Here is a 15,803-nt window from a genome sequence, read left to right as displayed (position 1 = left end):
TGTTCCATCCCCCTGATCATTTTCGTGTCCCTCTTCTGGACCTGGTCCAACAGGTCCATGTCTGTCTTATGCTGAGGGCTCCAGAGCTGGACGCAGTACTCCAGGTGGGGTCTCACCAGAGCAGAGCAGAGGGGCAGAATCCCCTCCCTCGACCTGCTGGCCACACTTCTTTGGATGCAGCCCAGGATACGACTGGCCTTCTGGGCTGCGAGCGCCCATTGCTGGCTCATGTCCAGCTTTTCATCCACCAGTACCCCCAAGTCCTTCTCGGCAGGGCTGCTCTCAATCTCTTCATCCCCCAGCCTATATTGATACCGGTATCCTTCACTTCCATATGTTTAGAGAGGATGATGAACTTAAATATTTGGCCAGGCTGGTATGGGTGCAGGTGATGGTGAGAGCTCTTCCGAGTGTAAGTGCAGAATCCCCAGTTTGTGACTTCCCTCCCAGGGCCTTTGGCTTGGGGTGAGTGTGGTCCCAACCTGTGCACAGTGCCTCCGAAGGGCATTCTTTAGCTGTTGCAGCTCCTCTTGCAGAACCAATGCAGAAGCATATACCTTGTTCTGTAAAGTGCCTCTCTTCATGTATATAGTATAAGCCTTCACAGAAGGGCTCAGAGTTTATAAACATAATATATTCTGGTGCTCCCTCATGGTAAGCTTCGTTATGCTATGCCTTTCCTTGCTGTATTTTCTTTTTTGAATTCTCATTTCCTGTGTTTCTTTGCTTTCCCCAATGGTCTTTGTGAATTTCTGTCCTTGGGCTTTGCTTTCAACACAGGACTCTCCTTTTAAAATAGGAACTTCTTGAAGAGTGTTGCTGACTTTAGGCTTTTTGAGTTTCTGGCAGCACTTTTGCTTCTTTTGGGCCCGTTTGCATCCATGTACTTGTCTTCCTGGTCAGTATCTTCTGAAAAGAAAAAAAAAAAAAAAATCAGATAATCTATCAGTGCATTGGCCTTATTTTGACTAAAAGCCATTTGCAAAATGCCTATCCTGGCTCAACCGAAGACTGTTTTTCTAGCCCCTAATCATTACCTCTTGATAAATCCAATACTCAATACTATTGGCATAATGGTGTCTCACCTGATTGTTTCAGACTAAAGCCTGTTTATTGGTATCCTCCTTATTAAAATGACAAAGAACAGAGTTTGAAATGCTACTAAAAATGCTCTAAAAGCTTTAAATAATCCTGCCAGGCTTTGGAGAAGTCTGCCATCAATAAAAATACTGAATGATCTGAGTGGGCTATTCTGAATGCTTCATACTGAACTGCACAACTTCTGTTTATATGTTTTTGTTTAAGGGTAACTATTTTTGTCCATGTATGAAGTAATTAAAAATGGATCAGTACTGCTACAACTCTTGTAAAGAAGCCCCTTAAGCATCAATGGAAGGATGCTACTGGAAGAAATCTTTGGTGTTGTGGAAAGTTAATATGTCTGTTTTCTTAGTGACAGTGATTTCAACTCCAAATGCAGATTAGATTCAGGAACCAATATCATATTTGCAACACAGAAAATTTTAATTAGAAAAAGTGAATCTGGGCAAATTCTTAACGATGGTAAGAGTTTCATAGCATTGGCCAAGTCATTCTACTAGCATTTCTCCCTTTCCAAATACTTAATCATCTATTTCTGCACAGTGTAAGACAGTGTTGATTTGAAATCAACGATGACTTTTTGAGTAATTTTAGAGTCTTCTAATCTTTTAAATTAATTTTTTAAACCAGCAGATTACATTTTCTTGTTAGCAGAAGAGCTAAATGTCTGACTGCATCTCTCCTGCTAAAGCCTGGCAGGACTACAGCTTGAAGATCGTGTCAAGGCTCATTCCACTGGGAACAGAACAGCCTTGGCTGCTAGCCTTAGATCTGTCCCTATCCGGGAGATTTGCAGAGTGGCCAAATGGTATCCTTTGCATACATTTATAAAGTGCTGGTGCTTTAGATATAACATCTCGCTGATAAGTGTTTTTTTGTTGGGGGTGGGAGGGGAAAGGGAGGGTTCATATTACAAGACCAAATGCTTTGAAGTGCTTGGGATGGAGTCTACTGGGAAACAATAAGAAAACAGACATTCCCAAAATAGAGGCTCAACATTTTTCTTTCTTGTCATTTTTTAGCTTCCCAATGAACAGAAATATACTCTGTTCTAGACATCATTTATTTAAGTTGTCCACTTCTTAAAAATATTTTGTAGTAAGGAGTTATCCTAGTCTTTAATATAAACTTACATGATGTACGAGGCCACACATTACTGCTTTCCCTGTAAAGGGTACTGCTGGCCTTGATTTCTTTTGTTACAGCATGTTACTTTTTTTACCATTTTTATTTCCAAGGCCTCCTTTAAGCTCTTGATATCAAAGGCTGTGAATCCACAAAATACCTTTAGACAACAAAATTATTTCCCTGCAAGTTCTGTGCTTTGGAAGGAAGCAGTTCTGTGGATTACCAGTCACTTGCCTCCTTTTTCCTCCTCGGTCAGGAATGTTTTGTAACTTTTTGTCTAAAATTAATCTCTGGATATTTTCAGAGAGAATTGTTGTTTGAAAGTTCTTCTTTTCACCCTTGAAAGCACTGAGGCACAGATGTCAAATGCAAGGAGATCTCTAGGTGCCCGAGTGAGGTGCTTCAAAGCTCAAATTCTGTAGCTTCTTTCACGTTGGGAATATGTATCCCAGAGGGATGATCAGCAGAGATGTAGATCTCTCTGAGAATAACTAACTAATCTCTTTTTTTTTCTTCCCTGTTCTCACTTTGTTAATATGTCATAACTTTTCGAAAAGGAATAAACAGCCTGACTTGCACTGGCCTACAGTCACACCATTTTTATCTCAAACAGACAAGAATTGCTATAAATGTCTTGCTGTAACCTCTATTTTGGCTTTTATGGCCAAAGGTGGTGTGGAGGGGTGTGAAAATGTTTTGTTATAGCAAGTGTGGGTTCACTTGCTTCCCTTCTCCCCCTTTCCCAAGGATTTCTGACTGATTCCAGGGCCTGTTCTCTGTACTGAGATTCCAGTTTGTTGTTCTTTGCCTGCTAAAGGGGGAAGACTTCATGTGCCTTCCATTTTTCCTGATCATTTTTTCAGGGCAGGTAGAAACCAGACACATAAAACTTGTTTAGTTTTTGATCTAGACCATCCATGGTAACATTTTAATTTGTTTTGATATGTTAAAAGTTAAGTTTACTCCTAGTAGCAAAGCACTAACGCTCACAAACACAAAATAAATGAGTGTTTGGGGAATCTGATTCTACTGTGGATAATGGTTTTTGGTAGGAGGGATTGCTATGATGAAGTTGAGCCACTGAGGAGAAGTTTCTGATCTACTGGAGTGCAGCAGGTGGAACTTCTCATCCTTACACTTTCATAGTCATTTAGGGACAAAAATCTTCCAAACCACCCCCATTTTGAATGCTTCTACCCTATCATTCTGTTCTTTTTGTGTCTGGATTAGAGGATGAAATTTTCTGCACATGTCTAAATTCTTGATTTAAATGCTTTATTGCTAACTTTTGTCCCTTTTGTTTCATAGGAGATGATACTTTAAAGATATGGGATATTAGACAATTTAAAAAGCCTCTTAATTCAGCGGAAAGACTGCCCAGCTTCTTTCCAATGTAAGTACTCTAATTTATTCCAGGTAGTAGAAATAGCAGTAGTTGTGCTAAACGGGAGGGAGTCTACCAGATTTCTCCTCCTCAGTTCTCACTAGGTCCAGAACTGTTCAGAAAGGACTGCACAGGGAGGACTGTGCAATGAGGATTCTTGGCTATTTTAGGACTTCAGGTTGCTTTAAAAGATCTCGTATTTTTTGTGATAATTCATAGCTAGCTTTCCTTGTTTTATGCCATTTTTCAGTCTCATATGTCTTATGTCTAATTAGATTAGCAACTTTTCAGGAGGAGGCCAGTTCATTGCCTTACGTTTGTGTAATGAGATATATAAGTAATCCTCATTCTTATTTGGTCTATGAGTAATAAAAAAAGAGCTGGATTGAAAAGTAGACATAACATGAAGGTGCATGGTATGAATTCAGGTTATGATGTTAGAAGTGCTGATGGCTTTGGTACTAAAATACTATATTGTACTGCATAGTGCTAAGTATTGTATTTAATATTTTTATTGGTATTACCTGCATTTCTATAGCTGTAGCACAGCCAAATCCAACTCTAAGGAGAAATTATACTTTTGAAATAAAATCTTAGAAAGGCAGGTCATGGACAGCTCAGTCTTGACGGCAATTTGTAGCATAGAGGAAAAGTAAACAGACAAACATTTTTGGCCACTGTATAAACACACTGCCTTGCATCATTGAAGAATGTATTGTCAGCAAAAACAGATTTCATGATTGACTTATTTTTTTACTTAATGATGATAACCAGATTTGAAAATACTTTTGTTTGTTTCTCATGTTGAAAAGTTTACAAGACTTTTGAGCAGAGGAGAATTTTGTTGGGAGGAGGATTTTTATTGGATCTGCCAGTTATGCGCATTCTGTGCACAGCTGTAATTGTGCATGTGAACTGTGTCTGTTAACTATAGTAATAGATGACAGCTGACAAAAGATTTTTTTTTTAAGCTTTATCTTGAAAGGATTAACAAATAGAAAGGATTATTTTTAAGGAGTCCAATTTATATATAAGTTCCCTATACATTAATTATTGATTTGCCCAGTATGATGATTTGTTTTCTTCAACAGGACAGATTGTTGTTTCAGCCCAGATGATAAAATAGTTGTCACAGGCACCTCTGTTAAGAAAGGTGGTGGCAGTGGGAAGCTTTTTTTCTTTTATCGGGAGACATTCCAGAAGTTGTATGAGATCGAAGTTACAGATGCGGTATGTATTTTAGTTTTCTTTTGTCAACTATTCAAAATATGAATTAAATCATATTCGTATGCTTTTTTCCCGTTTTACAGGTAATGACCTACTAACAGTAGTGTAATTTTTCTACTCCATACTTAAGAGAGAGAGGTAAAGTGACCTAAATAGGTGCTATTCTCCTTTCAATTAAAAAAAATAAAATCTTGGGAGATGGTGTTCAAGCACTAGGAGATCCCTGCTTTAGTGTTACCATTGCATTTGTCAAGGATTTCTGTGAACCCTTCTAGATCTGTGAAGTGCAGCTTGAATCCTAAAATTCTTACATGTTTCTGCTCTTTACTCCACCAGTTATCATGATGAAATGCCATATTGTGACAAAACTCCTACTTGTCCCTGAAACTAGACTTGTGGTTACTATAGAATGTATTTCAATGGACTCTAGCTTGTGTAAGTGCAACAATTTTGTGGCAAAAGGAAGGCATAATTAGGAATTCCTCCATCAAAAATACCATTCTCACCAGTAATAAAAAACTAAAATTGTGAATCTGTAATACAGGAGGGTCTGTGTACAGCTTGAACTGCCTACCTATTCCCTTGTACAGAAGGAAAAAGCTTAATAACATAGCTGAAGAAACGTCCTTTCACTCTTGTGGTGTACGCAAGTAAGCTTATAGATTATAACAAACAGGAGTGGGAGAAATTCAAACAGAATTGCCATTGCTTAAGTATGGCAATGTATGCTTAAGTCCCATTAGTTGTTGCAGTCTGTCAGATAGAAACTTTGTCGCTTTGTTTCAGGATATTGTTTTCTCCTTCTGCACTTTTCTTAACCCAGCACAGCAGTCTTTCCTGGCACAGCAGACCAAAACCCCTTGTGCTGGAGATCATTTATACAGAATTTGTATTAGTATTTACTTTTCTTTTTAAATCCCATTTTCTCTTCTAATTCATACTAAAGCAAAATCTGCTTACAGATGTATTTGTTATATCCATCATTTCTGTGGCAGCAGTCTTGCAAATTAAAAATGCAGAATTTCGTGTCAAAGCAGAAAACGTGTTTTTTCTGGAGGGGAAAAAAACTCTGTTTTTATTTTAAACATATATTCTAAATACAGTTTTTATATGACATTGGAAATTTTATTTAGTACTATTTCGTGTCAAAGCAGAAAATGTGTTTTTTCTGGAGGGGAAAAAAACTCTGTTTTTATTTTAAACATATATTCTAAATACAGTTTTTATATGACATTGGAAATTTTATTTAGTACTAAAGAATTTCTCCAAAGATACCATAAATTGGATTTTAAATTTTTCTCCTATGGAACGTTCCAAACCTCAACTTATCTCATGAGGATTTCTAGTGGATTTTTATTTTCTAATACAAGTATTATAACCGAGTATTTATAACCTTTTTCTGAGACAAAACATGAATGCCTCAGTATCCCCTCTGAAACTTCATGACAGAGAAAAGGAAAACAACTACATAAGATAAAGTGCAAGACGTAGATTGTTGTAGGAGCTCTTCTGTCCTTGGGCACAGGAAAAAAATAGCTTACCAATTCCATTCACCATGAATTTGGACTCCGTAGAGCTAAGTGTCTGGATGTGGTCATGATGGCATCTCCATTTAGTGGTGATAAAGTCAGTAACAGTGTACAGAAACTTCACTTGAGCTTTAGGACTGCAAGAATGAGAAGCTTGTCAATGGTGGATCCTGTATCTCTGAAAGTAATTAAATAGTGAGAATTACTGCTCACCAACCTAACTGTTTTGCGTTCAAAGGAAATAAAATTTTCATTTGCTAACTTTGTCTCCCAGAAAAACGGTTCTTTAATTCTCTGAAATAGAGGGTCTGTTTACCTGCTGAGGTAGATGATGCTATAGGAGAGTCCAGAAAATACTGTTTTGCTATCAGTTTCTCTCAGAATTGAGAAGTAAATTTCTGTTGTTCTGCTTCAAAATGCAAAAGAGACATGGAGCCGAGAACCAACAGTAGGAAATTGTTGGAAAAACAAAATTAGGGGTCAGTAAGTGACTCCACTGGGGCCACTCACGTAGTAAAATTTTAAGTATGTGTACAAATCTCAGCAGGTTCATAATTTTATACTATAAATTTATATAGGTGCTGATATTTATATGGTACTTTTTTAAGACTGTAATAAATTACTTTTTTCTGTAGAGTTTTAGTGCTGCTGTTTTTCTTCATTTGTCATTATAAAATTTAAGACTGTCATTCTCCTGCTTTGGATATAATGGATCAAATGAAAATAATGGAAATACTAGGTGAAAAATTGAGACTTATAAATGCTGATCTTATGACATAATTTTCAGTGAGTCAGCACTAATAATACCTCTACAATCAGTCTGTCTAGCTTCCGGGTTCAATGCTACACATCTAAGAAAAACACAGTTAAGCATATCACCCTGAATCTAAAAGAAGAAAATTTACTATAAGTGATGATATAAAATAAAAGCAGTATATTTTTTCAAGATATTTCTATTGTTTGTATCTTTCGGCTTTTTCATTAGTGTTCTTTTCTCGTTCTTCTCAAATTGCAGTGTTTGATGAAATTAAATGCATAAAGGCATGCTAAAAACAAATGAATTTTCAAGAAGATGGCTTTTGTATTTTGTAAGCAGTACATGCTGTTTGTTGGAAAGATCACTGGCCTGTAAATTGGTGGATTAATATCTTGTGTGTAGTTTATCAAAGCATTTTTTCAGCAGTGCATTAATTACGTGCTTTCTATGGACTACTTTCCTGGTTTCCATTTTTTCGTTATACTCTCTCAAAAATGCAGATAGCAGTTAGTGTAATTAAAGATAAACACATAATGTTGTCTAAGACTTCGGTTTTTCTTCTGTAACTAAGTATCATACTACTTTACTTTCTGTATGTTATCTAGTGCTTAAATATGTAATTTCAATGTTTCTGGTTTTGGTTTTTCTGGGCATTGCATAGATTAAGTTACTACGCCAATATGTGTAGTAAAAGCACAAATACAGCACTGTCTATCTCTGCAAAGAGCTTGATCTGCTCTCATTCCTCATGAAAATAATTTCAGTGATTTCAGTTGGATTTAGTCCAAATTGCTAAAGAAAAAAGGCATCATTAGTAATTTATTTCAAGTATAAAATGAAAATAATAAGACTTTTTGAGGGCAATTGTATACCAGTTTAGTGGTAGAACGTATAAAATCAGAACAACAGAAAATGTACTGTGAAGAGAAAACATAAACTATTAATGTGTTTACTTTTTTAATTTCACAAGGTTTTTTTAAAGGAAATGCCGGCAAGCTTAGAAAATTGAAAAACACTAAAGAGCAGTAAACATTATCTTAAACCTCCTTGGTAAATAGCCAGTGCAATTGGCCTGTGAATGAACCTAGGGGGTAATGGGAAAATATTTAATGGGAATGTTTGACCAAAGCTCGCTCTGACATTCCTTTCCATCATACCACACAAACCTTTTTTCACCTTCTCTTTCAAGTTTTCATGGGAAAACCCATTACTGTTTCAGAGCTGCTGGAGTGAAACCTTGTGGTTTTACTAATGGACTAACAGTCTGATTAGTCTCTGCTGTTGTGGCTAGGTATAGAACATTAATTTGCTTTTCATTTCATATATTAGTCTGTGGCTAAACTAGTGACTATATTGTTGTGTCCACTATTGAATGCCATCACACCATGTAGGCACTGAGAATTCTGTAGAACTCAAGCTTCTTGGATAAATAACAATACTTTTTGAAGAAAAATTAAATAAATGTCAGAAGTGGTGCAGACCACAGGCTCCCGTCTCTGGCCAGTAGCAGTGTGCTGGCAGGAGGAGGTGTGAACAGGGCAAATACACAGTGACGCTTCTCTGGCTATCCTGTTCTGCCTCCGGTGATCTGTGACTTAGAGATATCTTGATGCAAGCATAGGAATTTTACAATTAATAGCACTCAGTGGATTTTTCTTCCAGGAGTTTATCACGGAGTGAATTTACCCATGTTGCAGGTTACAGGCAGGGTCATTTACTTACTGGAGATTAGATGAAAACTCAGGAGTGGGAGCTCCTGCATCTCCCACTCTCATAAGGAAGCTGATGCTCTGCGTGCAGTACTTAAGCCTTACTCTGGCTCAGTGTGTACAGGTGTGATTGGAAATTATGAGGGCTTTGTACTGTGACCATAGTTATGTATGCTAAACTGTACAGAATTCCTCTATTTTTAACAAGAACTGAACTTTAAAAAGTCCTGTTATGCATGTACAGCTTTTTCATAGTTTTTCTGTTTCTTCTATCTTGACAGTAGTACCTGTGAATGGTTCTTTTGCTCTCACCTCAAATATCCACAAGAAAATATATTTATATTACACTTTCTCAATTTGAGCATTTGAGGCTTATTTTATGTGAAAGATTTATAATTGCATGCAGAATGTTTCTTCACTCCATTTAGATGGATGGAGGAGACTTAAACAGATGTCAGGAAATATAACTGCCAGATGAGGGGTACAAAGTGTATGCAAAGAAATGCGGAGTCCCATTTTCCTTCCCTTCCCTTTCCTCAGGTAGTATGAGAGGAAGGAAGACCTGTAGCTGCTTTGGGATGAGGTCTCATCTTTTGTGATGTCTGTAACTGCACTCTCATTCTGGAACGGAAGGGAGATTTCATTGTCAGATGCCAGTCAGGGAGGGTTTATTCCTAATTTTTGGTTTGGTTATGCAAGTATGAGATCTTCATGGGAACCAGTTATAAATACCTAGTGTATGGGAAACAGAGTTGGGTACGCAACTTTCCCCCATGTCAATTTAATTTAAAATAGCTGTGGATAGCCACTTGAATCACTCTCACATGTCTATCATTCATTTGGCTAGTTCAAAGAGATCACCCAGGAGTTATCCTTATTGCAGACAAGATTGATTTTGGCAGCAGTAGAGCAGTGATTTTCCCCATATGGAGAGAAGAAGTAGTACACCCCATTACTGCCAAGCAAGAGTGGGCACTGAAAAACAAACAAAAGAAGTTCTACAATTACAGAAATTGCTATTTTTAAATGAAAATGTAAGTAATAATTAAATTTAAAAATGAGCCAAGATGATGAGATTGTGTACATTATAAAATGAGGTGTGCAAGTATTTAAAATATCCCACAGGTTTTTGTAGATAAGCAACAGTCCAAAAACATAGATTTATGGTTGTTTTGGTAAACCTGTTTCTGTTAGGAGGATTCTTCATTATTTTCTTAGTTTCTCAAATGTAAGCAAAAGTTAAATTATTAAATACTTCTGAAAATACCTCTAAGGAATGTTTCAGGAAGGTCTTCTGAGACAAGCTATAAATAAAGCTTATTTTTAGATTAAAGAGTGAAAAGGAGAGAAGGAATAAGGAATATGAAACTTCCAGCATCCTTTATGCACAGTTGATGTGGATTGCAGTATTTCTTTCCTTGACCTCAAATGATATCATTTACTATTTATAAGGTGCAGTAATGTAGTAAAGGGCTTTTCCACTGTGGCCCATTTCACTAAGATTTAAAGCTTTTGAATTTAAGAAAAATAAATTCTTTTAACTTCTGGAAGAGATCATCATGCTACTTCTGGGGGTTTTTTTAAAGCCATTTATTCTTTTTGAAAAGAAAATCCACATTTTCCACAATAAGGAAGTAAATACAATATTTAGGGTCCCATAAATTTTTGTGCTTATTAAAGTTTAAAAAAAAAAAATCTAGTATAAAAGGTGAATCACAGGAATGTGTTTTCTTTTATAGTGAGGTAACTTGTCAATTTTTATTCTCTGCTTTCATATATGTAAAGGCAATGTGGTCCTTCCCTTTGTATATCCTGCAGCAGCATGTACTTTGTTTTAGGGGAGCTGTCACTAGAGGTTTGAGGTATGTGAGAGGAATAAACTGTCCAGGTTTCCTCACCATAATGGGAAGTGGGGGGTGTATGTGAAGGTTGTCTGCCTTAGTTTTGCGATACACTGTGATGAAAGTGTGGCTGTAATTTTAACAGAGCAGGTGCTTGAAAATGCCCTACCTTGCAATTATAAGGAAAACAGTTTACCACCTTGATTAAGTCACTTTTTCTATTCGTCAAAAAAGGAAAGTGTTGTTCAGTGGCTCAATTCACGTCTAAGACTAAATTTTATAGCTGTACCTTGAAAGGTAAGTGATACAGCATTGCTATCCATATGTTCCATATTGAGATCCTGCTTTAAATTATTGGCCTCTGAAAATGTTTTTAGGATATTTCTGGTTGTTTACCACCTTGATTAAGTCACTTTTTCTATTCGTCAAAAAAGGAAAGTGTTGTTCAGTGGCTCAATTCACGTCTAAGACTAAATTTTATAGCTGTACCTTGAAAGGTAAGTGATACAGCATTGCTATCCATATGTTCCATATTGAGATCCTGCTTTAAATTATTGGCCTCTGAAAATGTTTTTAGGATATTTCTGGTTTCTACATAGAAAATGGTAAATTGTATCTGTTTCTGGTCCCTTTTCTATTGAAAGTTTCCATACATTTTCTAAGTCATGTTTCACCAGGGAAAAACATTATTGTTGTTTTCTCTACTGCTGTATTCTCATGAGTATTTTAAATCTAATGATAGCAGGTCACTGCATTCTAGATATTCCCTAACCTCCCACCTTATTTATTGTAGTTGGCTCTCTTCCTTGGAAGAGCTCCAGGGGAATCTCAAACCTGAAGATTTTTGCAATTGGGGTTTCAAGTAGATTTTTAATATAATATTAGTATATTTTCATTGTGTGAGCAGCCTTTTTTTTTTTTTTGATCAGAGCATGCATAGTATCAACATATAAGTGTTAACCATCTTTTTGCTCAAAAGAAGAAACAAGGTGGAAGCAAACTGGTAGCGTTTGTTGTTCAGCTTCACAGACATTTGGAAATGACATAGTTCTAAATCTGTTATTTAATTTTTTTTTTAATTAAAAATACAGCAGTATGGTAAGAGTTACTCAGTCTGTTTTTTCCCCTCCCCTGATCAGTGGGTGCATCCAGGAGGCAGACCAGCCTTTCCTAGATACAGCAGCATGGCAAGCCAAGTCATTGGCTTTTGGATCACCACTGTGCTCTAAGACACCAGAGAAAAGAGATTATGGAGTGTGCAGTGGAATTAATGTTGTCTCTGAGCAGCATTATGTTTCTATGATTCTTAAGCCAGAACTTCTGTTGTTCTTGGAAGGGAGCAGACAGTTAGTGTAGCTGATGTTTCACGTAGATCTTCTGCAGAGAAATCAAGGTGACTGTAGGAGAAGGAAAGACCTATCTATATAAAAGCCTTTCCTTACTATGCTAACTTTATTGGTTGATTTTACTTTCCATTCTGCAGGTCAACCATCATAATTAATGATCCTTGATTATTATGTAGAAATAGTGGTATTTCTGCAGGTGAGATTGCTATTCGCTTCAGATTAGAATATTGAGTTTCTGATGCCCCCCCCTTAAATTCCGGTTGCATAGAATTGGAGAGAAAATAAATTGAGGAAAAATGTGCTCGTACATTTGGGGAAAATGTGCTGGTACATTTGCTTAAAACTCTCTTAGGCCTGTTTCTGAACTTTATAGAGGATGAGGGCATGAGAGGGAGGAAGTAAGTGTTTCCTTTTGAAGCTTTGAGATCTTGAAGACAGGCAGGAGTCACTCTGCTGCCTATAAGTTAGAATGCTTATGGGCCTTTCCTGCAGACCAGCATCATGAGATTTTTAGTATATTCTGAGGCATTTTCCTCTCTTTTAACAAGTAGTGTATGCATTCTTGCTGGGATGTATTTCATAAGCAGTTGCAGAGAATCTTTCAGTCCATGTAAACTGTGGGCCAGTTCAAACATGTCCATGAAGATTTGTACGAAGACTAGATTTGTATCCCCTGAACAGCAGTCTAAGTATCTGAAGTTTCTAAATGGTTCCACACCTTCTTTATAAAATGGAAAAGCTTGAGAGCCACTGCTTTACTATCTTTCCTAATTATAGAAGTTGTTTAAAAGCGTCAGTAGCCAAACAGGGATGGGGAACAACTGTTGAAAGATTTTGTGGTAGTGGGAAGCTGTCTTTAGCTGTTAGCATCCAAATATTTTAATGTTTTATTTAAAGATCTAGCAATCCTTTGAAATAAGTACAGTTTTTTTCTCAAATGACCTTGTAAATTTCCCTTCTCTTCTGGGAAGGTGTATCACTAAAGTCAGATGGACTTAATGTTGTGCAAGTTCCAGAACTATAGAAAATGAACCTGGAAGGCACCCTGAGATTTGATCCCTCACTCCAGCACAAGCTTGAAATTGGTTACCAGTCTCAAATATAAAGATAATGTGATGTAACTATAGGCTTAGGTAATGGGTAATGTTAATTTGAAAGGTAATCACTATTTCTTAAAAAAAAACCAGAAAAACAACAACTAATAAGCAGTTAGGTTTCCTAAGTAGTATTGCTTAGTTATGTTTTAAGCTCCTACGTGTTTAAAAGATACTGCATTGCACAAGCAGTTCTTCACCATGAATATGTAGGGTTTTACAGTAGAAAAGACAGAAGAGATGTGCAAAATAAACTAGTTGCACTAGTTGCATATTTGCACTGATTTTGACAGACTGGCTTTTTTTTCCAGCAATGTTGGAATTTGTAAAAATTACAGTTAAGATAAATATTCAGTTCAGTCAGAAAAGCCCCATTTGGCCACTGCTGTGGTGACCTGGCCTTACAGAGTCCGTGACCACAATCAGAATGTCGTTTTACACGTTCACTATCTTCCCTGCTGACATGCCTCTTATCTGGCTGTCTGGACAGCCAAGCACAGCAAATACGAGCAGCGCTCTTCAAACAGAGCCCATCACATACCGTCATGGCCACTGAAGCAAAGCTTGCACATAGAAAAGAGAGAAGGTTTGTTTAAGTTTTTCTTTTCCTAACTGAAAATATTTTCCTAGAGCAGCAGCTCTTGCTGTCACTTTTTTTATTGTATAGCTTCCAAACAGATTCTGAAGGAATTATTTATTAGATTGTAGGTTAGGAAAGGGGTAAGCAATAAGGGTGAATATAGCCTGTGTTTGTTTCTGTTTTATCCTCACTCAGTTTTTACGCATCTCCAGAGCTAGACCTGATCTTTCAAGCTAAGGTTTTAAAGATTTGTTGGACAGTTTTAGGAGTTTATCTGCTGTATTCTTTCTGCACTAGGAGTATTTAATTTGGCTTCCAGGATCCTTTATCCTTGAACTGGAGAGTTTTATGTAAGTAGCACAACATGCTGTAGTATAGATCCTTGTTAGTTTTCTGTTTTTCTTATATAGTTATTTTGGCCATTGTAGGCTGCAGGGATTCACCTGACCAAATATAGATGTCTACAGCTGATCCAGTCACCCTAGGCTCCTTTTCTAATCAACAGAGAAAAATAAACACACCCGTCCGAAAATAGATATCTAAAATAGGTTAGATGAAGGCCACTGTAAAATGCTTATTTCACTCTGTTAACTATAAAGGAAGGAGAAAGTTTTTAGGCATTAAAGAGTAGACCTTTAAAGATTAGAGGTATAGACATCTTAAGTTTGGTAAGTCCCACCTAAGTGAGGTAAGTCCCACCCACTTCCCTCCATTGGTGTTTATTCTCTCCTGCTAAAGCACTGGGACATTTTATCTCTTGTTCTCTGACCTTGCTAATAGCAAAGTAAGAGACAATGGGTTACTTTTGCACTCATTCCTGTTGATTTAAGGATTTATGACTGTAGACAATTTACTGGAGAAAAGCCTGCCACTCTATGAAAGGACTATTCTAGCTGAGAGTCAAGTCTACGCTCTCTTACTTGCACCTGATTTCCAAACATAACTGTCAAAACATCAGCAACTTCACCTTAGGATTACAGAACTTTTATTTAAATAAAACTTTTTTTTTAAATCAGTGGAAACATCATGTGCAGGAAACATCAAAACGCCATGAATTCTTGCTTCAACAGTTAGAGATGTGTGAAAGCCTAGGATTAGCATGTTCCCTTTCCATTTCCAGTATTTATCTGGAATTAGCAGTATTTTTTTCTAGTGGTAATTTGCAAGGAAATCACTTTTGCTTTTTCCAGTTTACAAGTGGGATGTTGGCTGCACACCAACCACAGAGATAGTATGAATATTAGGTGCATGTCAGCATCATTCAGTAGAGATTTCCACCCTCTCAGGGTAGTTTTCTGTAGGTGTGGAAGTAGATAGATGCATCTTCTCCATTTACCAGATTTATTGTCTGTACTTTAGTTTAAACAGTTTTCGCTAATAGTCATGGGAGCAGACATTAGTTTAGTGAACTTAGCCTAAAAATCTGATAGCTGCAGGTAACAGAATAATCAATTCTGGCATTTTGGAGCAAATGTATAAGCAGGCTGAGAGTTGAGAACGATCAGAGAAGAGTGAAAGGCTGTACCTGAAGTGAAGAGAAAGAAAAATTGATAAGATTTCTTCCAACAGTGCATAACTGGTATGGAAGCATGTTTTTCTTTCCTCTTCCCTGCATGGCAGGAGGAGCTTTACTAATGGACTTGAAAAAGCTGATACATTATCATGCATTATCTGAAAATACACTTCACATGAAATGTTCATTTTCGAAGACAAATGCATGGTATTTAACCTTAAAACTTAACTGTCTTTAGGGAGAAGGGTTTGTTCCCAGAGAAAACAATGCCTGATTGAGAAGAAGTAAGACCTCCTGAAGGAGGGAAAAGAAATTAAAACATCATTGTAAAATATGGCCCCTCTAATTTACTCTTCATTTCGCAGTAGCAAGGAAAGAATATAGCCCCATTGACCATTTATCCTTGGGGTATTCAGCCCCCTGAGCTTGAAGACAGGGACAGCAAGCAGGATAAACCCCCCATAATCCAAGAGGAAGCAGTCAATGACCTGCTACGCCACCTGGATGCTCACAAGTCTATGGGGCTGGATGGGATCCACCTGAGAGTGCTGAGGGAGCTGGTGGAGGAGCTCGCCAAGCCACTCTCCATCATTT

The 15,803-nt window shown here is 37.1% G+C and overlaps 1 protein-coding gene across 1 annotated transcript in view; it reads left to right on the top strand.

Annotated features, from left to right (window-relative positions):
• WDR70 (WD repeat domain 70) overlaps positions 1–15,803 on the top strand; it is a 143,648-nt gene that overhangs the window by 106,480 nt on the left and 21,365 nt on the right. Inside the window, exons 11-12 of the mRNA XM_009285217.1 lie at positions 3,538–3,622; positions 4,705–4,843. Of these exons, the coding sequence (XP_009283492.1) occupies positions 3,538–3,622; positions 4,705–4,843 (224 nt within the window). The remainder of the gene's footprint in view (positions 1–3,537; positions 3,623–4,704; positions 4,844–15,803) is intronic.

Source organism: Aptenodytes forsteri, unplaced genomic scaffold (assembly GCF_000699145.1).
Source record: "Aptenodytes forsteri isolate BGI_AS27 unplaced genomic scaffold, ASM69914v1 Scaffold120, whole genome shotgun sequence".
Lineage (NCBI taxonomy): Eukaryota > Metazoa > Chordata > Aves > Sphenisciformes > Spheniscidae > Aptenodytes > Aptenodytes forsteri.
The sequence above is the reverse complement of the archived record's forward strand: the minus strand, read 5'-3'. Positions and strand labels throughout refer to the sequence as shown.